This window comes from Saccopteryx bilineata, chromosome 4, assembly GCF_036850765.1.
Source record: "Saccopteryx bilineata isolate mSacBil1 chromosome 4, mSacBil1_pri_phased_curated, whole genome shotgun sequence".
NCBI lineage: Eukaryota > Metazoa > Chordata > Mammalia > Chiroptera > Emballonuridae > Saccopteryx > Saccopteryx bilineata.
This window is the reverse complement of record NC_089493.1, coordinates 210,697,799-210,725,154: the sequence shown is the minus strand read 5'-3', so window position 1 is coordinate 210,725,154 and position 27,356 is coordinate 210,697,799. Positions and strand designations below refer to the sequence as shown.

The 27,356-nt window shown below is 34.8% G+C and overlaps 1 protein-coding gene across 2 annotated transcripts in view; it reads left to right on the top strand.

Annotated features, from left to right (window-relative positions):
- The first annotated feature begins 458 nt into the window (after positions 1-458).
- EDIL3 (EGF like repeats and discoidin domains 3) overlaps positions 459-27,356 on the top strand; it is a 595,375-nt gene continuing 568,477 nt past the window's right edge. For both annotated transcript variants that reach the window (XM_066273737.1, XM_066273736.1), the window contains exon 1: positions 459-1,071. In XM_066273737.1, the coding sequence (XP_066129834.1) occupies positions 1,005-1,071 (67 nt within the window). In that variant the 5' untranslated portion in view covers positions 459-1,004. The remainder of the gene's footprint in view (positions 1,072-27,356) is intronic.

Below are 27,356 nucleotides of genomic sequence, written 5' to 3'. Positions count from 1 at the left end.
TGCAATCCTGAGAACCCAGGACAATTTGCTTTGCAGGATTCTCTCTCTCTTGAAGCTTTGTGCCCCAAGGGCCACTTTTCAAAATCTCTTAACTTCTTTTCCTGGCTGTGCCGAGAACTGGACTTCAGGGGAATCCTTAATGTGGTTAATTATAAAGTCAATGCTGGAAATCAGGAGAATCTCAGATAGCAAAGGTGCTTCCCTTAACCCCAGCGTTTCTGGCCCGTGTGGAAAAGGGACAAACAACGTAGGAATGTAGGAACTTCGGAGGCGATGGCAGGTGCCAGGGTGTGGCTGCCGTTGTCTCCCTTTTCTTTTCCAGCAGAAAGAGCCACATGGGGGGGGGGGGGAGGGAATGAGAGAGAGAGAGAGAGAGAGAGAGAGAGAGAGAGAGAGAGAGACGGAGACGGGGTAGGGAGGAGGAGACTGAGGGTGGGAATACAAGGGAGGACAGGGGGTGGGTGGCGCCGGGGGAACGCACTGGGAGGCCCAGGCTCGCACGCACGCACGCCGCCTCTGTTTGTACACACTGCTCCCAGCTGCTGGATAGCTTCCCCCGCCTGCTCACGCTTCATTGTTCTCCAAGTCAGAAGCCCCGCAGCCGCGAGCAGCGAGAGCGGCGCTAGCAGCGCCAGCTGAGCGCACCGTCTGCGGTCTGCCGGTGCCGGCGACCGGAGCCCAGCCCGGAGCCCGCGCCCCGCCCCGCCTGCCGAGCCTCAACCGGGACCCACCCGCAGCGGAGGCTGAGCCCGGCAGCTCCCCAAAGCACGCCCACCTTTTTGCGCCAGAGAGCAGGAAAAGGGAGAAGAAAGATTCCTCTTTTTGGCCATCCACTCTTTCTCGCCTTCTCCAAGAATTTGTTTAAGGAAGCGCTGCGGGAAGAAGACATCTTTCTGAATTCACTGTCAGGGGCGGGGTTGCTGCTGCCGTGCGGAGTCACCTGGGCCACACTGCCCCCAGCTACCACCACAGACCAGCCAGAGTCAAGTCCGGGAGAAGGGACCATGGAGCGCTCGGTGGCCGCCTGGCTTTTGGTCGTGCTCAGCCTCAGTGTCCCCCAGTTCTGCGAAGGTGAGACGGCGGGGGTCCCGCCGCTGGGTGCGAGACGGAGCGTAGTCCTCTGGGAAACGCTGTGCATGGGGCTGGAGGCAGTCCTCCGGACGGGTAGGGGGATGAACACCGCGGGCTGCGTGGAGGAGGCGCACACTCTGGGTTACCTGGAAAAGTGCTAGCAAAGTCAGAGCGAGTGCGCGGGGCTGAGCGGGGAAAAAGGGTGCGGGATAACGAGGTGAGATTGGAGAAAGACGGGGAAAGAAAGGGAGGCGGGAGGAAAGGGCGCTCTTGGGTACCAGAGATTTCTCCGCTCACTGGGCATCGGATGGACGCTCCAACCTTCCCTGGGCAGTACTCTCAAAGCCCTCTCCGGACACAGGGCAGGCATTTCCTGGGCGCCGTGCCCGGGGAGTCACCTAGTTGAAACGAGAGGAGGCTAGAGAGCCGCAGGACTGCTTGCCCCTGAGGTGCGGTGGCTTGGATGAGGGCCGGGCTGAGCAGTTTGCGAATCCAAACCTAACGCTGGGAGTTTTGAACGAGGGTGGGATGGAAAAAGGTCTGACGAGTTAATTCGGCGTTCTTCTGACTCTCTATCCACGAAGGCAGCATCGATTTCAGGAAAAACCCGGGAATCTGCCTCTCCTCTAATCCTAGGGGCCTCCAGCTTTGCAGTCCCTTCCATACAAGCTTAACTCTGGAAATAGAACATTGTGAGGGGCCTGACGGCCCTTGCATCCCCGCCCGAAAGCGGAAAAGTTGTTAAGAGCTGGTCTAGCGGTGTTTTCTATAACTTGTGTGAAATAAACCACCCTGTTAAAAAAATAAATAAAATAAAAAATAGAGGACTTAGATGAGTCTCCTCCTGAATTGTTCAGGTGACTTTCCGGTCCTTTGCGAGGAGAGGCTTTTCAATACGAGCCCTAGTTGTGCTGTAACCGGTCTCTGCGCTGCTAGAGGCTGAAGTTGGCACGGAAAGAGGGCAGGAAGAGGAGCAGGGACTCTGGGGAGGCCGGGAGAGGGGGTTGCGCCCCTTCTGCGCTCACGGATGCCAGCGGCCCCTTCTAAGGGGTCCTCGTGCTGCTTCACGGGGAGATCTGAATGACTACAGGGTGTAAAATGTTGTGCCTCTAAAAATGGGTAGTTGGATTAAAAAATATGTTGCCTAGACTCCATTTGAGGTTAGATACTGCATGAATATTCTGCACCATCCATGCATGCACCCATTCATCTAGTATTTGTTTCATAAAAAAATTGTGTACTCTGGGGCTACTATTCGCCCAAGAAGCCGGCTGTTCTTGGCCACAGGCCCTCAATGACCTGCCTGTAGTGTTCTGTGACCTCTCCTTTCTTCGGCCTCTCTCCCTGCCCCCGAAATGAAGCGATTTTCTCCAGCGTGTAGGCTTGTATGTAGGTGTGTGCCTCGCCTACATTTACAAAGTGCCCTTCCAGCGAGCAGGCAGAGGCAGCCTCTCCACTGGAGGTCATGGAAGAATGGTAATGGCTCTGGAGTTGCTTGGCAGAATCCCCCAGCGATACGATAAATATAGGGCTCCCACCACCGATATTTTTCAGTTCTCTTTTTTCCCTTCTGAATTTCTTTTGCACTTTACCCGTCAGCTGGTAAGGGAAAGGGAGAACTGTAGGCACTCCTCCTTTTCTCCTCCCTTCCCCGCCTCCGTTCCCACCCCAAACACGAAAGCACACACACACACACCCACTCACAGCACGTACAGTATGCCACCGCCACCATCTGTCCCCGCTCCGAGGTGGAGGGCATCAAGGGTGGAAGAGATGATGTTATAGTGTGTGTGGCCTCCTCTGTAGCCTTGCTTGGTCTGATTACAGGAGCCCTGGGACGCGGTGAGTCCCATCTCGCTGCAGTCCTAAGCTCTGACTCCTGAAGATAACCACGCTCAAGGCACAGCTCACTCCTCTGGACAGACCAGCCACAGTGAGGTTGCCGGCCTCCCCATTCAGGCTCCTAGACAGTGCTTGAGCAGCTGTGTACTTCATATTCTTAAGTAGCTTTCTCATTTTTCTGCCAGCTTGTGGGGAGAGGGAAAGAGGGCTTCAGGAAGAAACAATATTTTCCATGAATAATTTATGTTAAACTTACACCTTTCCACTTTGTTCTCCACAGCTCTGCAGAAGGCAGAGCGCAGCTGCGTGACAGCTCCAAACAATTAAACTTTGAGCAAAGTTACTGTAGCCACTGTCAACACTCAGAAATCCCCTGTACCCTGCACTCCCCCCCCCCCCACATCATTATCCAGTGTATGCCTTTTAGAAATTGAAGTTTCCCTGTATGGGTTACAATTTCCATGCATTAATGCTTGGGATTTGATAAGGACATACAATTCCTTTTATTAGTCATTTTTATTTTAAAATTAAACCAATGGATCAGTCAGATTGAATATTTAATTAACCTTTAAATTATTCATCTTTATGGGTTACTCTAAAAAATCCAATAATATGCATACAGTTGCAGCAAGCACGGGACATATTATGCACTCTGTCCCTGCGCCTGCAGTTTGTGCCTGGTCTTTAGCAAATGGCACTGTCTAAAAATGTCTAGACATGTCCTAAATACTATGAATCATTGGCATTTGCATTTTTAAATCAATAACAATTTTAGTTAATTCTATGTGAAAATAAATTAGTACCTACCTAAAGAATCTCACAGAAGATAACACTACACTTCTGTGATTAGTATAGTAATATTTATGCTGAAGTAACAGGGTTTTTTATGTTTTTTTAAGTTATTGTACATTAGTGTCTTTATTACTTAATTTACATGAACATTAATTTTATACTTTAAAAAATAAGTGCTAACTTTAGATACCTGGTGAAACATTTAAAAATAGTTTTAAGATGTTGAATTGAAAGTAATACTTAAGGGTGACTATTTGGCATTAATACAAAATCTTGGCCATATCATACATACACTGTCATGGTACAACATACATCCCCCCCCCCCAGTCATGAATCTTATTTTTCTGATTATTCTTGAAATGTTTCCTTAAAATTGTTTTAAATTTATATAATTTTAGAAAAATTTATAATAACACAAATTAATGGTTGAAAAATCAAAATGGTCTATTCTTATCCTTCTATGGTCTTGAAGTATTAAAGATCTTCAAAACCAGGTAAATGTAACACTTCTATACTCTTCTCTGAATTAGAACTCTGTTGTATTTTTCTCAAATATCTTAAAATCATTATTTATATAAAACATGAACTCAGGATCTAAGAGTTTTAATAAATTATTAATAAAATTTGTTTTCATTGCTAGATATTATGATTTTTTTCTCACAAATTATAGCAGTTTAAAGGGTTAAAGTATACATGACTAAAATAAAATAGCTTGGTTACTCACACTAATTATAAAATATAAGTTGACAGTTTTGATAGTCTAAATTCATAGCCCAAACTCCTAATTTCACTGATATTAAGAAAATTATAAACTAACGAGTTCATTTTTAAAACTTTTTATCTTTTGCAGGATTTTGAATAATAGGATGGATTGTATATGTTATCAGTTCACTTTTAAAAACTTGCTACATTTGAGAGTGCTTAAAGCCTAAAAAACAAATTCCAATGCTTGTTTACTGAACACACTCCCAGGTACAATAGCATTGAGTATGATTTATGATGTAGTGGCTTTATTATACCCTTGCCAAAATAAAGCAAAACAAACAACAACAAAAACAATGCAGGCTTCGGAACTCAGTTCAAGCCATAGTAAATCAGAATGAGTAAGTACCGAGAAAAAAATAGCAAGTTTTACAGGTATATGAAAATGGTATGGCTTCTGTCAGAGCTAATAAATGTATTCTTTATATAGTTGAGCTTATCTCCTAAGTAGTTTGTAAACTGACATTATTATAAAATAAAGAAAACAGTAGAAAATCAAAGCCAAGACTTTCCCATTATTTAATTCTTACTGGTGGTGTTTTAATGAAGATGCCTGGCATGTTTTTGTTTTATTTTTATTTGTTTTTAATTGCCCATGTAATGATTTTAATGCTTGTTGTTTAATCAAAGCAAGCATGTATTCATATACAGTAGTCCAGTGGTTACTACTGTATTGATAATTTTCTCACAGTTGTGTGATGGTGCTAGTAATTAAGTATTATAAATATTTAACCTGAATGAATTACCATTTAATTCTCACTTAAAATACCTGTAAAAGGTCTGATTTGAGAGAATTGTTGTTGAGGAGAAACTAGACTCAACAACACTTTGCCCTTGCCAGCAGATGTCAGGATAGTCAGTGGAGATCTTTTAAAGGAAAGATGGAAAAAATAAAAGAAGTAAACTAGTAAATACTAACCTGCAAATCCACATAAAGTGAATTTTTACTCAGGATGAAACTCATGTTATTACTTAGTTTTCATTGCTCCCCAGAAAAAAAGAGGACCCACGGCTTGAACCACAGATTTTCATGTAGGAACAGTATCGCTCTTACAAACAAGCGCCTGGCTAGGTTGATCCATTATTTCTCAGGGGTCTCCTGAGTACCTTTTAAGGAAATACATATAGAACTATGAGGTGCTTGCAGTAAAACAATTATTATTGAAATGTTTGACATACTTTTAAGCTTATTCTTTATACCAACTTTATGTTTTATAAATGGAAATTCTGTTATATTGATTTACATGGATATACATATCTATGTAAATATATATATTTGATTTGATCACAGAAATATATATATTTACATGGAAATATATATTGACTATATATATGCATATCTATAGTAGTTGAAAGAGATGACTACATATCCTTTTCTATGATGGTAAAATATATGTTTTCTAGAGTTTGCAAGTTTCTCAATAACATAAGTTGTGTTATGTTATATAAATGATTAAATGACATAAAGTTTTATTACCCACTTCAACCTGTTATTAATCCTTATCTATGTGCTTATTGTGTATCAAGCTGTCAGTGACTTAAAATCATTTATGAGTTTCAGAGTGATCCTTAACTGATGGCCTTTCCTTGCAAAGTAGTCCTGCCTTCTGCTGATATTGTTTTAAGAAACCTACAGATTCACAATTACACTATTTCTATAAGTTCTCTTAGTTTTTTTATACAGTTGCTGACATCATGCCAAAAAGTCTGTCTTTAGCAGCATCCTTTCTGAGTCCTCTTCAAATAAAAATCTCTCTTTCTCTTTCCATCTTTTTCCATCCTCCCCTGGCACACACCAAACATTTTCTTGCTTGATAGCATCTAGGGCACAGCTTTCACTGTAAAATTCTGTCATCATTCTAAAAAGGTTGCAAATCTTCAAAACTGGAATTTGTGATTTATTTTCTTGTTAGGAAAAAAAAAGATGACAATGTAAAACCTGTACTACTAAATCCTGAGCTTTAAAACATAAATGGAAATAAATTAGAATCTCAATTTTGGAGCAACTCAGGATTTGATCACAGTGACCTGCCTAAATCTATTAGCTAGGCAAATATTTATAGCCACTCTGCTCAGAGCAAAGTCTCTTGCTTTGACTGCAGCACACAGCTGAGAACCTAGAAGGACACATCAAAAACTTCTGATCACCTAAAATAAATAGAACAGTTAGGCCTTAGATCATATAGAAATATCCATCGCTCTTGGTTTTTGTGTTTCTGGTCTCTCTTTAAACTAGTTCCAGAGAAGGAAGAGCATATGAAGTAATAGGTCACACTTAATCAGAGCAATAAAACATGGCAGCTGCTAGACAAAGAGGAGACTGGAAAAGTAATATGCAAAAGCAGTGAAAGGACATGTAAAATCAGTGATAGCTTACAGGGTAAAAAACTGGGCACATTTACTGGAGAGTGGGTTTGGCTAAATATAAAGCTAAAAGGCATTGTTGTGTGACAAAATGTTATAGTAATTGGCGCCAATATTGGTCTCTCATTCTAGACACAGACTTACTGCAATATGTTTAACATTTTGCAGTACAAGTTAGTGAAGTTTATGCATCATTGAAGATATTTTTTATGTTGAATCTAATGGTGAAAGTGATTGAAGTCTAAAGAATTTGCTTGTTTAAAAACTTTATTTTCCCACCATGCCAGAGAAAATGTTATTATATATTTTTGGTTGATTTTTTCCCATATGCTTTTTTGTGATTGAGAAGTAGACCTCAGAATGCATATAAAATGTCCTGCAATTATTTGGTTATGCTTTAAAAGAAAAAGTACTGTTATTTTGTTTTAAAATGTACATTATTATATTGGTAGTAATTGAGTAGGATTTGTTCAACAGAAGATTTAATAGTGCATGAAGTGGAATGGTGGATTTATGTACAAGAATTTAAGTGAGGGCTTTTAAAGTACTAAAGCATTTTTGAAAGTGATTGTTACTATGGAGAAAGACTGACTCTATATCTTAGCTTTACTTTGTCTATTTTCTAAAATGGGTCTGTAGCAAACTGATTGATGTCTTTAAAAATAATTTAATATATTATAACAGTGCATAAATGGGAAGACCAAGGTTTTAATCTTGTTAGACGATAGTGTGCTTGATTTGAAAGTAATCTCTAAATGGGGTTAGGCCACCATTGCATTCTTTAAGGTTTATGCTTGTTATTTGATAAAGTAATTTATTTTGGGAATGCAAAATAATCCTTTAAAATCCTTTCTTGTACTGAGTTCAGGATAAATATTTACATTTTACTAATACTGGAGATTATTGTGAAGACAGCCAGGGTAAAATGGGTACATGACTCTTGAGCAAAAAAGACTAGAACATTTAAATGAGTATTGGAGGCTATTTGTATCTGAAGGAAGCTGACAAATCCCTCCTGGTAATGGCAATCCCACCTATGAGCATGAATCTTCTGTCTGTTCTCATATCTTTGATGCCCTCTGTCCTCCCATTTCTCTCCAAATGTGCATGGAACTTCAGTTCTAGCCACATTATTTTTCCCACTTGTTTATTTACCTTTTATCTTTCCATAGTTTAACTTTTGTATTGTAAACATATGCTTTTTTGAAATGTTTTCCATAGACAAACAAAAAGCAAATTGCCACTTAAAATGCTTTAATATTTATATACCAAGTTCTTGCTTCATATTTTGTGCTTCCTACGTAGCCAGAGCTTAGTACCAGACAAAAGAAACAACACTACTAAACAGCAACAACAAAACCAAAAAGAGAAAGTCTCTATACTGAAATGAACGGAGCTATTCCTCTTGCCCCAAATCAGTGTTCCCGAAGAATCACCCACTCATTTAAGCAGCACTGTGTCTTCTGTATTTAAAAAAAAAAAAAAGTCAAAAAAGTTTTAAGGACTTTGTTTTTCACTTTTTACAATCTGTGTTGTAGATGAACTTACTTTGAAAATGCTTCTTTTAGTTTGAAATAGAATGTTAATGAGCAAGCATGATAGAGAGTGTTTTTTGTGATTGTGATGCATCATCAATTACCGGACAGAAATAGAGGAGGAAAAAACTCCTAGACACGGATAGCAGCGTGGTGATTGCTGGGGGCGGGCTGGACGTGGAGGAGGGTGGAGGAGGGATTATTGGTGAGGAAGGAGACCTGACTTAGGTGGGTGGACACACATTAAAGTGTACAGAAGATGTAGTAGAATTGTGCACCTGAATGCTGTATAGTTTTCTTAACCAGTGTCACCCCAATTAATTTGATTAAGAAAAAAGGGGGGGAAGAAAGCTACCTTCTAAGTGATAGATAACCTTGTTAGATACAAGGTTCTGATATTTCAGCTAATTTTAATTTTGACCTAACAACAATTTTTTAGATACCATTTTTTTTCCTTCCTTGTTTTTACTTGGGGGACTGCCAACATATCAGTTTAAGGTATCTTGCTAGAAAAGTTAACAAGGGGCATTCATTCTGATATCTTTATAAGTACTATTAATAAGTGCAGTATTTAAAGTACATGCGATGTGTTTTACTGTTCTAAGTACCATCTTTGATTCTCACAACAATCTGAGGCAGATATTATTATTATTTACATATGAGTGATAAAGTGAAGATACAGAGAGGTTAAATAATTTCCTAAAATAGCACAACTACTGAGTAGCTTGTTAGAATAAGAATCCAGTTTAAATCTAAGCTTGTTCTCTTAACTACTAAATCATACTATGTGACAGAACCTGTGTGTCATGGACATATTTTGTTAAATAATTTTCTTATTGTAAAACACACACTATCTCTACTATTTAACTGGTTGATATTCTGGAAGAGGTAAATTGTATTTATTCTCTTGGGACAATATTTTTAAATTTTTCAAAAATATATATATTTTTTTGTATTTTTCTGAAGTAAGAAGCGGGGAGGCAGAGAGACAGACTCCCGCATGTACCCAACCGGGATCGACCTGGCATGTCCACCAGGGGACGAAGCTCTGCCCATCTGGGGAGTTGCTCCATTGTAATTGGAACCATTCTAGCACCTGAGGTGAAGGCCATGGAGCCATCCTTAGTGCCTGGGGCCAACTTTGCTTCAATGGAGCCTTGGCTGCAGGAGGGGAAGCGAGAGAAAGAGAGAGAAAATGGGGTGGGGGAACGTTGGAGAAGCAAACGGGCACTTCTCCTGTGTGCCCTGGCCAGGCATCGAACTCGGGACATCTACACACTGGGCCGACACTCTACCACTGAGCCAACCAGCCAGACCTAAATTTTTTAAATTTAAGTGGGTAAAGTGTCATATTTTTTTTCTTTTTACATTAAGAAATAAAGGCTGGATTAGATCCTGATCAGAAAGAATTAATGTGTCTATCAGAATAATGTAACATTAGTAAGAACAGTGAAGATGGGAGAGAGAAGAGGAGTAGTTAGGAAGTAATTCAAAACACATTATCTTCAAAATCTTGCTATTCAATTTTTTTTCAGCATGATTTTTTGCTTTGTTTTGGTTATCTAAGATTCCATTTCTCCTCTGTGTCGTTCCATTGCTATTCAATACCTTGCACTAGAGCTTGCTTTCTCTATAATTTTCAGATATAAAATATAAGACAAAGTAATCTTAAAATTTAAGGAGGTTTTATTTCTGCTAGTTTAATGAAGGTTTTAAACTTATCTTGCATCCCATCCTTATTTAATTTTATTTCTGTGTAATTTATTAAGAAATTTTAGCCAAACAAAAATACCAAAGTGTCTCAAACCACATCAGCTAGAAAATTATGTTTTCTGGTTTATTTGAACAATTATTTAACTAAAATATGGTTTATTTTTTAAAACTAGAATTAAATAAACTTTAAATATTTTACAGAATAGTTAAAATTACACCATCTCATATTAGGTCACTTTATTAATATCTTCTGTGTATCTCTACAATATATAGTAGTTAAAATATACTTCTATACATTTTATTATATTTATTCCTCTAAAATAATAATAACAAAACAATAGTTAAAATTTCTTAAGCATTTTCTGCCACTATACTAGGAAACATAGGCAGAGCAGTCATTCTTAATCTCATTTAACAAGGAAATCTGAGGTTCAAAAAGTCATATGACCTATAATTCAGTATGGCCTGTAATTCAAGCAACGAATGACAATTGGAGCTTGACTTTATATTTTCTGATTTCAATTTTTTTTTTACTCTTTTCTGTACACCTCTTTGCTTCAGAGAATTAAAGTTGTGTGTGTGTGTGTGTGTGTGTGTGTGTTTATTTTCCTTGGTTCTTGGACTCACAAAATGAAAAGGAAGAGTTGGTGTGCTCCTGCGTGCTTTTTTGAAAACTATTTCAAACTGCTTCTCAGCCCAATATTAACACTTTCTTATCATCAGCATATATGACTTCCTTTCCTCCTTGGAGCCTAAGTAACCATCATGACACCTTGAACTTCCTCAATGATTTCAAAACCTTGTTTGTCCTCTAACATTTGTTCCCTTAAAAACATTAACACATGGCCTGACTGGAGGTGGCTCAGAGGATAGAGTGTCTACCTGAGATGCTGAGATCCCAAGTTCAAAATCCTGAAGCCCCCTGCTTGAGCACTTGCTCATCTGACACAGAGTAGCCAGCTTGAGTATGAGGTCTTTGACATGATCCCATGGTCACTGTGTGAGCCCAAGATCGCTGGCTTGAGAAAGGGGCCACTGGCTTGACTTGAGCACTCTTCAAGGCTTGTATGAGGAATAATCAATGAACAACTAAAGTGATGCAACTACAAGTTGATACTTCTCCTCTTTCTCTCTCTAAAAAAAAAGAAAAGAAAAGAAAAGAAAAAAATGAAAAAGAAAAAAGTTAACACATGAACTTGTGACCCTTATAACATCTTGGCATTAAACTTCATGAGAGTACCCAACATAATGATTTGCATATTCATTTTTAAGTACATACTGGCAATGTTATTCACTAGACTTGATTTAATCATGTGACTTACTCAGGTACCAATACTGTAAATTTCTCTGACTTTCCATCTCTTAATAGAATCTTCTTTTATCTCTCTTTGCTCTTTATTCCCATTGAACCCATTCTTGTTAGTGCTCTAATTTTCCATCCTTCTTTTCTTTCTTTTTTTCTAAACCTGGCCTCTGTACCTATCCATTTCATGAGGGATTTAACCATTTATGAATTCCTCAGCTATGATTCTTTCATAATTTTTGCTTCATTAAGTCCCAAACTAAGATAGTTTCCAAAGTTCCTTTTCCATTCCTGGCACTAAGAAAAGTGGAGTGCTGTCTAAAGGTAGTAGGATCCACTGGAGATCCTGGTGGAGGTGAGGGATTGAGTAGGGGTCCTAAAGGAAGTAAGTAATAAAGATAGAAAGTGATGGTATGAGTAAGAGTATATATAGCAGCATTGAAGTAACTACACTATAGTTACAATTATTGATAACTGTAAATTTGGGAATATGACCATAAGAGTTATGGTTGCAGGAGGATAGCAGACAAGATTATTAGAAGTAAAGAGTCAAGGCATAAATGGCCTTGGTTTTGGAAAAATCATCTATATAGGTATTGAAATCCCCAAAAATTATACCAGTAAGGTGACCAATCGTCCTCCTTTAGGGAGGATAGTCCTTCTTTTGTAAGTTTCGTCCTCCCTCAAAAAGTGTCCTTTTACATGTCCTTTTTGATATTGGAAGACTAATCTGTAAATGTCCATATCTGATCAATGCAGAGTCGATCCATTGCTTGTGATGTGACGTATTTGTATTTGACATGACGATTCATCAAGAATCAGTGCAGTGTGGCAAGACGCAATTATGAGATGTATGCGCTCCGCACGGGAGACTTTGGGAGAGCATGCGATATGCCGAGCATGCAAATGGCTTTGTGTACTTCTTACTGTAACACAAGATGGCACAAATGACATTGTAGACGCTCGATTATTTCTTTCTCAGTGAATATTCAATCATAGACAGGTAAGCACAATTCACGTTTTATTAATTCATTATCTACTTAATAACTTCCAAATACATATAATTTCATTTACAAGTATTTTCCCGAAATTTGAATTTTAAAGTGGAAATCTAACCTCAAACCTATTTTGATTTACTAGTTTTATAAAACAGATATTTTTAAATTAGAAAATGATAAATACAACTAAATATCACTCTAAATTAGTGGTTTTATTTGATATTTAGTTTTGTTAATTTAGCTTCTAGAAAATTTGCCTACCATGATGTAATGTTTTCAGTTTCTAATGTGCTTTCATTGTTTGTGTAGCTCTATATTTTATTTTTTATTTTAAATTTCATTTAAGGGGTGCAAAAATTCCAAAATAGAAAATGCCAGTTCAATGATAAACTTTTTAGTTTTTCATTCCTCATATTAAAGAAAGATGCCATTGTTTTCTGCAATATTTGCAGCAGAGAATTTTGTATTGCAGTTGGGGCAGAGCAGTGATAACAAAACACTTGACCACCAACAAACATAAGCAATCATTAGATGCATCAGCTTCCACTTGTAAAATAACAAGTTTTTTAAAAAATTTAAACTATTCTGAATATGAAAAACAGTTGGCTGCAATGAAGGGAACATTTGTATTTCATACCAGAATTCACAAAGTTTTCACAGTATGGATTGTACAACTGAATTATTGAAAAAGTTTCACAATGCAAAATCTTTATGTGCCTGGACAAAATGTGAGGCTATTTTGAAATCAGTATTTAAAAATTATTTTGACAAAATACTTACAGAGGACTTGGAAACTGCAGCATTTGTAACAATTTAATCTAATGAATCAAATCATAATGAAATTAAGTTGTATTCAATACAGTAATAGTATAATATTTTAATGTTACCAAGGGCATTCAGATAAAAATTTTAAATTTAGAATCCATTGAGGGCAAAACTTCTGAAATTTTGTCAAACCATCTATAGAGAGTAATAAATGAAAACAATTAGAAATCCAAAGTTGTTGTACTAACGGCTGATAGTACAAATACAAATTTTGGTGTGCAAAGATACAAAGGGATGAATAATGTGTATGTAAAATTACAAGAGTTTCTCCAAAAGAAAATACTAGGAATAGGTTGTAATGCACATATTTTGTCAAATGCAATCAACACAGCATCATGTGTTATGCCAATTGATGTAGAAGTAACAATAACTAAAATTTATTTGCATTTTAGTCATTTTACCATTTGTGTTGCTACTTTAAAACCATTTTGTGAAGAAGCAGATATTAAATACAAAAAGCTTTCAGGATATTCAAAAGTTAAATGGCTTGCTCTAACCTACTATAGAGAGTATTCTACAATTATTTGAGCCTCTCCATTCATATTATTTAAGTTTAGACAAATGTCCTAAAATCCTGGAATCATTTTTCAATAATAAAATATCTGAGATATTAATGTATTTTGTACATAATCAAGCATCAATTTTTCACGAAATGATTCAAAACATTGAAGGTAAACACATTTCAGCTACAGAAGTTAGTCTTATTTTGAATGACTTTATCCTTCAATATAAATCTCGTTTTGAAGAAATATTTCTACCTTTAATTATAAAAAGAAAATCGTCAGACTTAGAGGAATCAAATCCAGGCATAACAGAAAAGTTTATCAAAGAAATGCAGAATTTTTACCAGACATGTTTTCAATATATCGAAGAATGTTCTGAAACAAACATCACGGGACATAACAGTTTTCAATGGTGTTTTTTTACTTCATCATAAATATATTGAACAGATATTGAATCTTATCTTTAGTTTTTATCTAAAGAAATGCCAGACATCAAAATAGATGACAATTGTGTCTTTGAAGAAATTGGAAGACTGAATGTATATTTAAATTATGAAAAATTAATACAATGGGAAAATGAACATGTCAAAATTGATAAAAGATGGGTGGAAATATTCAGCCATTTCAAAAATGAGCATATTCCATGTGAAAATTTATTTATTCTTGTTCAGTTCACATTGTGCTGCCCTGGAACTAATGCAACAGTTGAAAGAGTTTTTTTAATTGCTAATGATTTTTGGACAAGTGAGAAATTGAGATTGAATGTTGATACTCTAGCTGCAATACTTGCCATAAAATTCAATATGAAAGATATTTCTTGTTCAGATATTTCTAATATATTGTTATAAGATGATACATGGACAAAAATATTCATTCAATAGAATGCATATTAAAATTAATATGCATGTAAGCATAATTACAATATAAAATATACAAGCGTTTTATCATGCATTTATTATATGATAGTGTAATTGTTGCAAAGAATAAATGTTTCTTTTATTTACAATATTGTTTTCTTCCATTTATTTTTGTCCTTTTCATTGTAAAAATTTAGTCAGCTTAATACCCGAATGTCAGAGAGAATGACACTGAAGCAAGAACAGAAATCTTCAAGGAGTAAAGGCATATGGTACAGAAATCAGGATATAACTATAATAGGGGGTATTATTGAGGAATAAATATGATATGAAATTAAAACTGTGTGGGAGAGAGAATGTTCAGGCAGTCTCATAGAGAAGCAAGAGGTACTTGTGCCACATCTCAGGTCTAGAAGCTATGGGAGAGAAAACAGTATTCAGTTTGAAAGTGTTCTAGGATAAACAGTGACAGAGAGTAGAGCTGAATTCCTCTAGAGCAGAAACACATATACTAGCCCAGTCCCAGGCTTCATGCTTTTATACAGTCTTCATTATAATAATTGCTATGTCTCACTAAGAGTAACACATTTAAGCACATAAAATATGTTTTCATATACAACAGCTCTTTTCAACCTTATTAACTACCTCAGGTTATTATTTTCCCCATTGACAGGTATAGACTAGGAACAGAATGATTCTCACTCAAAAATAAAACCCCTATATCTTACAGATCCATGTTCAAGATGCTTCACTATAGCACAGCTGCAGAGAAAAGCCCAATCTATGGGAGAATCCCTTCCACAGTTAAAGCTCAGCTAGGGGACTGGAAGATTTTTGTAGTTGTGTCCTGACCTACTTTGCCTTATTCAGACTGGCCTCTATGTATTTTGAGGTCTGCATAGTTTAGGTTACTGGGAATCTCAATGTCTGCTTGGTGGCCTAAACCCTTGGCCATGTTTGAATCACTGTATAAATAGTTCTGACTGAAAAACAACATTATTACTAGGGGAATATTTCCTTTGCAATTTTAACATACTCATAATTGTGTAACCTATTAAACAAAGAATTCCCTCAAATTTACATGTTTCAAATATTTGTAAACCATGATGTTTCTTCTTCAGTGTCCAACATGCTTTAATCTGTCCTTGTAAATCCTTCCTTTCATCATTTTAGTTGTTTCATTTGGAATCTGTCCAAGTATCCTACGTATTTATTTAAGAGGCTTGCCAAAATCTCAACAAAGAATTCTAGGTATGTGTTTTCCTGAAATAATGTCATGCCCATTAGTCTGTATGGTTTTATTTTAAAAATACATTCTTAATTTTTAATCTATTGCCTTGCTAATTGTTTTTTTAGAAGAACACCTTTTTTCAAAGAATTTTTATCTACATCTTTTTTCATAATTTTATTTGCATTTGCCTTCCCTGGGAATTTAATTTTGTACTTAGTATAATGGTTGTTACTATTGTATGGTGTATGCTCTGGTCACAGACTCAGAATAACCTAATTTTATTTCCTACAAACTATATTAATATGTTACTACTATTTATTAGTGTTTTTATATCATGTACATATCTGCTCAATAATAAAGCAATGTACATATTCCTTTTCTGAGTTTTGGGGGTTTGTTAAACATTTATTTCTTTTTGGGCCTTTAAGTGTTTATTCTCTTCTTGAAACTATCATCTATCTCTATTTCTATTTTTTCAAGTTCTTTATTTCTAGCTATCTTCTGTACATTGCCATTTTCTGCCCTTAGCTCCTTTCTAAATTGAAACTGCACACCTTCACATAATCTGGTCTCTCTGATCACTTTCTCTCGGTAATCAATGCTTCAATGCATGCACATAGACATGTCAAATACCCTTTATTCTCTATCATGCTATACTTCTTAAAAAATTATAGCATTGTTTTTCAAAAATCATAGTGATATAACCACTTTTTTTATTGGTTTATTTGTTTTCTATCTGTTTCCAATGTATTGTAAGTGCCACATGGGCAGAACAGGCATCTCTTTTGTTCCCTAATATATATTCAACTCCAAACATACTGTTGCACACATAGTGGATACTCAGTTGGTATTTGCTGACTGAATTTATGCATGCATTAATGAATGAAAAACATGAATATAAACAACTATGCTGATATATAAATCTTTCTCTGGTTAAAAAAACTTATTCCATTTATAGATCCATTAACCTACTTAATACATTCTTATCTACTTGATGCCCTGATGCATTGACATGTGATTTATGGCACAAGTGATATACTTTTCAAAAGCAATAAGCAGTAGTGGCAAATTCTAAGAACTGGTTAAATAAATGACCTCCTAGTCACCACAGCTGTCTAATTTATAAATGCTTAAAAAAGCAAGATTCAGGTTTTACCTTAAATTAACAAATTCAACAAAATAGTTGTAATTATATATCAAATATTGACAGTAAGCTTTAGACTGTCACTTTATGATCAAGGGTTGACAAGAAAATATGTACAAGAAACTCAAAGCACTTGGTATTTTTAATTGTCAGGTGGAAGACTTGCAGCTAGCTCTTTGATCAGCTAATTTTCCCAGAGCTCTTGGGATCAAGCCTATAAACTGTATCAGCAATAACTTTCCTTCAACCATAACTTCTTTCCCTCCTGCCACCATGCAGTCACACCTGCTGAACCCAGATGCACTGGGCAGAAGAAAAAAGACAGCACCTGGGAGTTGTGTCTGCTCAGGAGCCTGAAAAGCAGCTCTGTTTAGAATTGTTGGTGTAGTGACAATGTTTATGTCATGGCAAACTACTGTTTATTCCCTTTAGGTGACTATACTTCTACCTTTCTTAAATGCCTTTTAAAATCAATTTTCTAAATCAACTTGTATGCTTGTGTCCTCAGTAATTATATGATTTCTACTCCTAGCTGGCAAGCTCTGAGCTATGTGTCTTTCTAAAAAAGGTGCATACAACAAAGGGTTGTGTAGAGTAAAAAAATTGCAAAACCTAATGCTTTCCTCCTCTTTTTATGTGACAAGAAAGAACCTTTGGCAATTTATTTTGTGGGGCTGTTAATTTTTTATTCTTTTTTAAAGGTTTTTTTTAGATTTTATTTTTATTGATTTGAAGGGGGGCAGCAAGAAGTATCAACTCATAGTTGCTTCACTTTAGTTGTTCATTGATTGCTTGTCATATGTGCCTTGACCATGGACGTCCAGATTTTCTAACCAGCGACCTCATTGTTCCAGGTCTAGGCTTTATCCACTGTGTCACCTCAGGTCAGGCTCTTGTTTTAAAATTTTAATTATTTTTGAACCATTAAGTATACATACATTGAAGAAAAATTATACTGGTGACATTTTGGTGTCTGTATTTAGAGACTTGTTACAATGAGTAAATATCTCAAAATAATATTTTTAACCATAGATGGACCATACCTCATAGTTGCATAATTTATTTATTCAACAACTCTTATTGAGCAGAGAAAGATGCTAAAATTGTTCTGAATTTGGAATTACAACAGTAAACAAAACAGACTCAAGTCTCTTGTTCAAAGAGAGCTTATATTCTAATGAAAGGGAAGAGAGAATAAACACAGGAGATTGGTGGGTTACCAAGAGAGGGTGGGCATTTCAGAAGTGGGTTTTACTTTTATGTATGGTGCTCGGGTACAGCCTCACTGTTCAAGAAAATCAAAGAAGTGAGGTGTATGTTGTCTCAAGTTTTGTCTTTATATTGTGTTTATGTTTGTTATACAATGTTAAAGCAAATTCATTTTGTAAAATATATTTACATATATTTTTTATGGCCTGCTTCTGGTATCAAATTTAAGTGCATTAAGAATTGCTCTTTTTTCCCACCAAACCATTAGCTATGTGTCCCAACACAAATTACAACAATTGTTAGAAAAAGAGCTTTGTATTATATACTACATTCTATGATATACTTGCATTAGTTCAGAGACTGACTGGAGTGCTTTCCTTAGTGTGACAATAGAACATAGTTTTAATTTTTCTAATTTTGTAATATGTTTGTGCCATCATGCACAATTATTTAGAAATATATCTGAATGTAGTTTGCTAATATTTTAGTAGGAGACTTGCATTTATTTTCATAAATTATATTTTGAGCTATCCTTATCAAGCTTGTTATTGGAGCAATACTAGATTTGTAGAAATAATTGGGAAGCTCTGTTCTTTGGAGCACTTTAAATATTGTTAGAGTTTTCTGTTTTTCTAAGTTTTGAAATAACTAAGTACCTACTAAGCAGTCTGATTTTTTTGTTGGGTACTTTTATGAATCCACTTCTAGGGCCTTCATTAATTAATAGAGCACTCACTTATCTATTTTCCATTTTTGTTAATTTATCATTTCAGATACAATAGGACAGGGGTTAGGAACCATTTTGGCTGAGAGAGTCATGAACGCCACATTTTTTTTTTACAGGGACAGAGAGAGAGTCAGAGAGAGGGATAGATAGGGACAGACAGACAGGAATGCAGAGAGATGAGAAGCATCAATCATCAGTTTTTCGTTGCAACACCTTAGTTGTTCATTGATTGCTTTCTCATATGTGCCTTGACTGTGGGCCTTCAGCAGACCGAGTAACCCCTTGCTCGAGCCAGCAACCTTGGGTCCAAGCTGGTGAGCTTTTTGCTCAAGCCAGATGATCCTACACTCAAGTTGGCGACCTCGGGGTCTCTAACCTGGTTCCTTCCGCATCCCAGTCCAACGCTCTATCCACTGCACCACCACCTGGTTAGGCTGAACGCCACATATTTTAAAATGTAATTCTGTGAGAACCATACAACGACCCGTGTACGTTATACATTATCCAATAAAAATTTGGCTTTGTCCCAGAAGACAACTGTGATTGGCTCCAGCCACCCGCAACCATGAACATGAGCAGTAGGAAATGAATGGATTTAAATACATGAGAATGTTTTATATTTTAACATTATTTTTTATTAAAGATTTGTCTGCGAGCCAGATGGAGCCATCAAAAGAGCCACATCTGGCTCACGAGCCATAGGTTCTCAACTCCTGCAATAGGATCCTTTAAGAATTGAATTTATTAGTGTATATTACATATAGCATTAAAATGTGAAGTTTTATATTTATATAAAAACAAAACATATTATAGTAATATATAGATAATGTGATAATTAGAAAGTAAAATAAGTAAACATAAAGCAAGATAAAGCTCCCAGGCTCAGGAGTAAGAGTTTTCAAATTCAACAGATGACTAACCTTGATTTCAAAAATGTAAAATACAAAACGGTGATGATAATAATAGGGCCTGACTCCTAGTGTCACTGTGAGGATTTAATACAGGTTAAGTGCTTAGAACAATGTCTGTGACTCAAGATGGACTATTATAATGATGAACAGACATAATGCATGTAATATGCTTCCAGATCCTGGCACAATATAAACCCTCAATACCCTTAGATATTATCTTCTTAATTGTGTTTGTGGTTATTCCCATAAAGAGGACAGTTACCCTAGGACACATTCCAATGGAGAATGTTACAGGGAAAAGATGGGAACCTGGATCAGTTTGACAAATTGGCTGACCAACAAAGTTTGTCAATCCTTGAATATATGTTAAATATATGTTATATGTAAATATAACATATGTTATATGTTAAATGTAAATAATATAAACATAAATATTATGTTTCTGGCATTACATTACTTAATTTGGGGCTATTTAAATTTGGACTTTAGTCTGTTAAGGTTATAATAAAAATGCCATAAACTAGGTAAATTATAAAAAATAGAAATTTGTTTCTGAGTACTGGAGGCTAGGAAGTTCAAGATCATATGCTGGCAGATTCAATGTCTGGTAAGAAGTCTGCTTCCTGTGTCCTCCCATGGGCAACAAGGCAAGGAAGTCTTCATTTATAAGGGCACTGATCTCATTCATGAGGCCACCAGCCTCATGACCTAATTACCTCCCCAAGGCCCATCTTCAAAGCACATCACATTAGGTATTAGGTTTCAGTATATGGACGGAATTGAGCATACATCTATAGCATTGTCTTTAATAGACCATTGCTCAGTGTCTCCTAATGCACCAGGAGGTCTTAGCTTCCTGTATATTCTTCCCACCTAATCGCACTTATTCTTTCTTCTGAATATAGACTGTGAGTTATGTCTTGATTTATAACCTATAATAGAAACTTTGAAGCTATTTTAGGTTATTTTTATTACATTTTTGCCTAGTAGTTTCAATTGTAAAGACTGAATATAAGGAAGCTAACAGCATGAAAGCCTTTTGTCATCTACTTATTCATGACTGGTAGTGATGTGGTTAATACTTAATACTCAGAAAACTGTAAGTCTTGCCTTTCAGCAGTTCAAAATTGTTTCTATATTTTATCTAAAAAGTGGATAAATTAAGTTGATGTTGGGCTAAAGGTTTTAAAATAAAGAATTATGTTTGTATTTTAAAGAAGTGACTATTACTACTTGCTCACTGTCCCTTTCCTTTTTTTCAGGTAAAACAAAACAAAACAAAACAAAAATATTTCCATTAAGACAAGATATTTAGGTTAAACACAAGATATAGATACACAAACATGTTTTAAGGATTATAATAAAACTATTTGATGTCCTACAGAATGAATCAAATGGTCTAGATAAATTAAGAATAGACAATAATTCAGAGTAGAAGACTACTATGTCAATTTCTGTATTATATGAATGTCTCCATGAAGGAATAATTGTGACAGGAAGATTCATGATTATCTCCCTATTTTAAGATTAGCTGATTAGCAATTTTAATTGCATCTACAAAGTCCCTTTCACCATATAGCATAACATATTTAATGTGTATAACACCAAGGAGTAAAGATCATGGGACCAAAATTCTATTATTATTTATATACACAATGTCATGTGGATATAGGATTTTTTATAACTTTTCATTCATATTAACACCATGCACAAGTTTAGGTATCAAAAAACTTAATCTTGGCTCTATAAAAAACTCACCTTGCAACTATGAGCAGACTCTAATCACTGAACCTTAATTTCCTTTTCTGACAAAAATAGAAATAATAGTCTCTACACTATTTGTCTTTTTCGCTTATTGTAATGATCTGAATGGAAATTATGCAATATATGGGGCATGATTTTGAAACCTGAAACTGTCATATAAAACTGCCTGTTTTGGTAGTAGCTACAAATTCTTGCTTTGTTTTTTATATATTTATAAAATCAGATAGTACTGAAGTCATGACAATTTACAATTTTTATGCAATATTCCATTCATATATATTTGTTTGTTTTACTAAACACATTCAGATGCCATGAAAATGTTTTTTCATAATTATTTGGAAAAAAACATATACAGTTAATAAATAATGACAAATCTGAGTCACAGTTAGTCACTGCATTGTGAGAACTTAACTGGTGATGATCAAACTATGGACAGCTCTCACGTGTTAAAATGGGCATATTCACATCTGATGTCCCTAAGTGTCTATGGTTTCACTCTTTTTTTTAACCGTAAAGTAAGATCTAGAGCAGTGGTAGTCAACCAGGTCCCTACCGCCCACTAGTGGGTGTTCCAGCTCTCATGGTGGGTGGTAGTGGAGCAACCAAAGTATAAATAAAAAGATAAATTTAACTATAGTAAGTTGTTTTATAAAGATTTATTCTGCCAAACTTAGTGAAAATAAAGAACTTGGTAAGTAATTATTATTATATGCTTTAACTTGCTGTAACTCTGCTTTATAAATTTTATAAAGTAAAATTACTTCCCTACTTTATAAATCACCATTACTGTGGAACCGATGGGCAGTTAGAAAATTTTACTATTAACAGAGATACAAAAGTGGGCATTAGGTATAAAAATGTTGACTACCCCTGATCTAGAGTGACTGGCTAAGAAATTTTTTTTTTTGTTCATGAAAATATAGAAAGTTAAAAAGTTTTTATTTCACACCCCACTGAAGAAATTGCCACCTCTAGAGGAATCAGGGTCATCTTTTTTTCAGCTATTTCCTGCAGCCCAAAACTTCAACTTTTAGTCCCAAAGTGAGTCCACAAATTTCCTCAATACTTAAAATATTTTGGTTAGTATTACTGAATTATTCCTAAGAAGCATGTTTATTTTGTTTCTATAAAGCTCAATTTCAAAATTACTTATGGACAATAATTTATTTTTGAACTAGCAATTTCTTTATACCTCTCAAAACAAAAATTAGCTTAGATTCCAACACCAAAATGCAATCACATTATTGGGATTTTTTTTCTCCTTGGTAATAGTAATGTATATGTTTTATGAATTTCTACTGATTTATTATAAAGAAAACTATTTAAATAAATTAGAAGAATAAATACCTTAATTAAATAACATATTTAGTTAGTGATAGAATTCATATGGTTATTGCTTTAAACATAAAAATTTGGGGGAAGTCAAAATTACAAATAAAACAAAAAGAAAAGCAAACTTGTTGCTAAAAATAATTTCTGCATGATCTTTGGGAAGTGGCATAGATCAATTTGAAGTAACATTTTTTTATTTTTTTATTTTATTTATTTATTTTCATTTAGAAATTAAATTAAGTGGGGTGACATTGATCAGTAAGAGTACATAGGTTTCAGGTAAACATTTCTATAGCATTTAAACTGTTGATTGCATTTGGTGTCCACCTCCCAAAGTCAAATCATTTTCTGTCACCATATATTTGTTCGTTTTTACTCCTCTTATTTTTATAGGGGTTATTTATTTTGCTCTGTATTCCCCATAATTTAAGAGTGCCTTGAAATATTTAAAATGTTATTGCAGATAACAGCTACATAGAAAACCAATCTAATGTTTGAGGTTTCAGATTGCTGATTTAACTTTAATTGGGAATATGTAATAAATTAAATCAGTTGACTTTGTAATAATGAGAAGTATAAAGAACTTTTCCAGGATTAATTGTGAAGGCAATTACTGTGCACAAAGCCTTGAATCGAGCCCAGGCAATTGGAGCATACAAACTTCAACGGTGATTTCTTGGGCTTGTTTACCTTGCTGTATCAATCTGAAAGTATGAATTTTATTGTGTAATTGAATTATAGAGAACTTAATATTTAGGTAATTTGGCAATATTAGGAATGCAAACCATCATGCTATAACATTTAATAAAATAAAATCATACTTATGCTGTGTAGCTTGGATCAACCATATTTTTGAGCCAAGAAATTATAGAAAGACACGGACTAGGGGGAAGATAGAGTTAAAAAATTTAGAGCTTATTCAGAGAGTTTAACGATTCCCTGACTCCTAAAAAAAGGAAATTAAAACAAAATGAATTGATGAATAATTTGACTGCACCACAGGAACTTAAAACACTGTTGTTTCTTTTGTTACAGTAATAATACAGGTGTGTAGTAAAAAATATATTGTTATGCATTTTCAAAGCTGATAATCCAGAAATTAAAATAAAAACCACTTTAGTGAACTTATTTACACGTGTTTATAATTAAAACTCGGTTCCTTTGGTATTACTGCTTATTTGGGAATTTGTTTTATATGTATTCTACATTAAGTTCATTTTATTATATATCTATATATGCTTGTTATTCTAGGGTGTTGTTACCTAGATTGCAGCTCTGAAATAATATACAGAAAACTCTTGTGTAACCAGTCTATTTATCACTTCCAATTTAGGTTATTAGACTATTATGTTGAGATGGTCAATATTAGTTCTTTTGGTTTATGAAAATTAGTGATATACTTATAATGACAAAAGAGTACTATAAATTTTTAGAAGCATTATTGATAGACAAAAACACACAGTTTTAAGTGTTTATTTCAGTGAGTTTTCAAAATTGTATGTACCCATCTAACCATGCCTTAAACAAGATGTAGAACATTTTCATAATTCTAGAAAGTTTTCCCACGTTATTTTCAGTCAAATCCATCCTATCTCTCCTCTCTCCAATATCTGCTTCTGATTTCTATCAGCATAGATTAATTTTGGCTATTTTTGGACTTCATGTCGTTCTAATAGTGTGTGAGTGTGTGTGTATACTTTATAATCTGGCATCATGCAGTCAACATAATGGGTTTGGCTTCCTATTTATCCTTGTTTTTGCACATATCTTAAATGCATTCCTTTGATTCCTGATTAGTGTTTCAGATAAGTATACTGCAATTGGTTTATCTGTTCTTTAGTTGATAGAAAATTGAATTGTTTCCAGTGTTTAGCTATTATGAATAAATATAATTTGAAAAATCTTATAAAAAATTTTAATAGATATAAAATTTAATTTCTCTTGTGTAAGATATATGTTAACTTGATGAAAACCTACTCAACAGAACTTCAAAATGATTTTATAATTCTGTGGTCCCATCAGCTGTGCATGAAGGCCTCAGTCATTCCATATCCTCATCAAAATTTGTCACTATTAGCATTTTGATTGTAGTTATTATACTTGATATAAAATGCTTTCTCACTGTGATTTTAACTTTTTTTCTAATGACTAAGGTTGTTGAGGACATTATCATGAGATTATTGACCATACATATATATTCTTTTATGAAGCCTTCAATCTTTTACAAATATTAATTCTTTGTTGTTGTTTGCATATTTTAAATTTGATTTGTAGGGGTTCTGTGTATACCCTGGATGAGTATTTTGCTGGATATATATTGCAGATATTCTTACTAGTTATAGCTTGATATATTTTTTATTAATTGTGCCTTTTGATAATGTCTAATTTTGATAGTATAGATTATTGATTTTTTCTTTTATACTGTTTTGATATCCTAAAAGGTCTTTGTCAATCTAGTGTCACAAATATATTGTCATTTTTTTTCTTCTAAAACTCTCATAGTTCTAAGTTTTACACTTAAGTTTATCATCCTTTCTCAATTAATTTTTGTATGTATACAAGGAACAGGTTGAGATTTGTTTTCTTATAAAGTGAATCAGTTATTTCAGCACTACTTTTTGGAAAGACTGTTTTCTCCATTGAATTGTCTTGGTGCTTGATTGTATTTATTCCATATCTTTAGTCTGTTCCTCTATCTTTATACCAATAACAGATGTCTTAATTACTTTAGCTTGTATGTAGGTAGTGTAGTGATTCTGAATTTATTCTAATCTATATCTTTTGTATTTTGTATACATTTTAGAAATGTCAATTTTTTCAAAAAAGCTTACTATAATTTTTATTAAAATTGCATTCAATTTATAGGTCACTTTGAAGGGAATGGTCATATTAACAATATTAGCTTTATATGGTTTTATAAAATATAAAGCCTTTCTATATAGATTATCTCATTACTCAGACTTTACCTTGTTTTAAAACAAGAATTAATATAAATAGTAAGGTCATTCAATACCTTAATATATTTCACAGTGCTTACAAAAGCTCTTTGCACATAGGATATAATTGATAAGCTACTTGAATTATTAATATTTTTATAACCTCTTATTAATATTTTTATAACATGATGAACAGTACTGCTAAAAAATCAGCATTTCAAATAATGAAGTTTTTTAAACTAAAATAAATATGTGAATCTGCCAGTTTTAAGAAAAATAAACAGATTATTAACATCAGACCCTTTAAAAGCTGAGATAACAAAACCTTTAAAACAATGGAGGTGTTAACAGAATCAGAGAAGTTTAAAATACCTATACTCACTTAATTCTCCTAGATGTAAAGATTGCCACTTTGAATAGATATGTGACTTCTAGTTTTAAGGATATTGGTAGTTACACTTATTTCTAGCTTTTTTACAGAATAGTCAGGTTCACAAGACAAGAAGATAATGTACAGAGGCTTCATCCTGCTTTAAGGCTTAAAGAATGTGTGTGTGTGTGTGTGTGTGTGTGTGTGTGTGTGTGTTGATGACTATATCCCAGAAAGGTGTTATCATCAGAAAGCGTTTGCTTTGACTAAATCTTTTCTGTTGTATACCTGAACCAAGTTCAGACTAATGAGATTTTCTTTTGAACAGGTTAAGTAAAATCTATCAATTGTTTATCTTTTTTTATTACTACTTTTGTTGGAGAATTGACTTAGGAAAGTGGACCAAAGCTATACTGAGAGGCAAGATATCTGTGTTTGACCTATTCATTGCTGACACTTTTCTAGCACATACAAAAATATGTAATATGTTAATATGGTGCCTACAACATTTTAGGAAAAATATTTTAGAAGAATCTTGCTAAACAACTGTAAGCCACTGCCCATGTATACTATTTTTGCTGTTTTTTAATTAAACACTAGATTGGGTGATTGGAAAATAGATTGCACTTTTCTTGCATGAGAGGCCATTATTAACAGTATATTTATACTCACTCACTCCTCCCATGACTTAGATATACCATACATGATTACAGTGAAATAAAATCAAAATCCTCGTAAGGGACCACTTTTTGCCGTGGCAATCTGGTAAGATTTCTTAGCTCTGTACCAAGCTCTGCTTTGAAATTTGCTTCGGTCTCTTTTACTTTCAGTGTTTACTGAGGTTCTCATTGAGATAATTACCATTCTGGAGGTTATAACCTACACAAGTGATGGCATTATTTATTTCTTCTTTACAAAACTAATAGGAAATGACTGATAAAGGGCATTCAGCTTATCTGCTCATTTTATATTGGGAGATGTTCTGGGGGCAGTGAATTTATTCTCAGGCTTCAAATATCTTGGCCTTTAATTTGTCAAACTTCAGTCTTTAAGTGAATTAGCTGGGTTCTGAATGTACTAATTGAATTCAGAGAAGGCTGTACAAATAGCTGTTCCTATATTTTCTCACACATTTCTGTAAGGTCCAAACTATTAGAAAGTAATTAG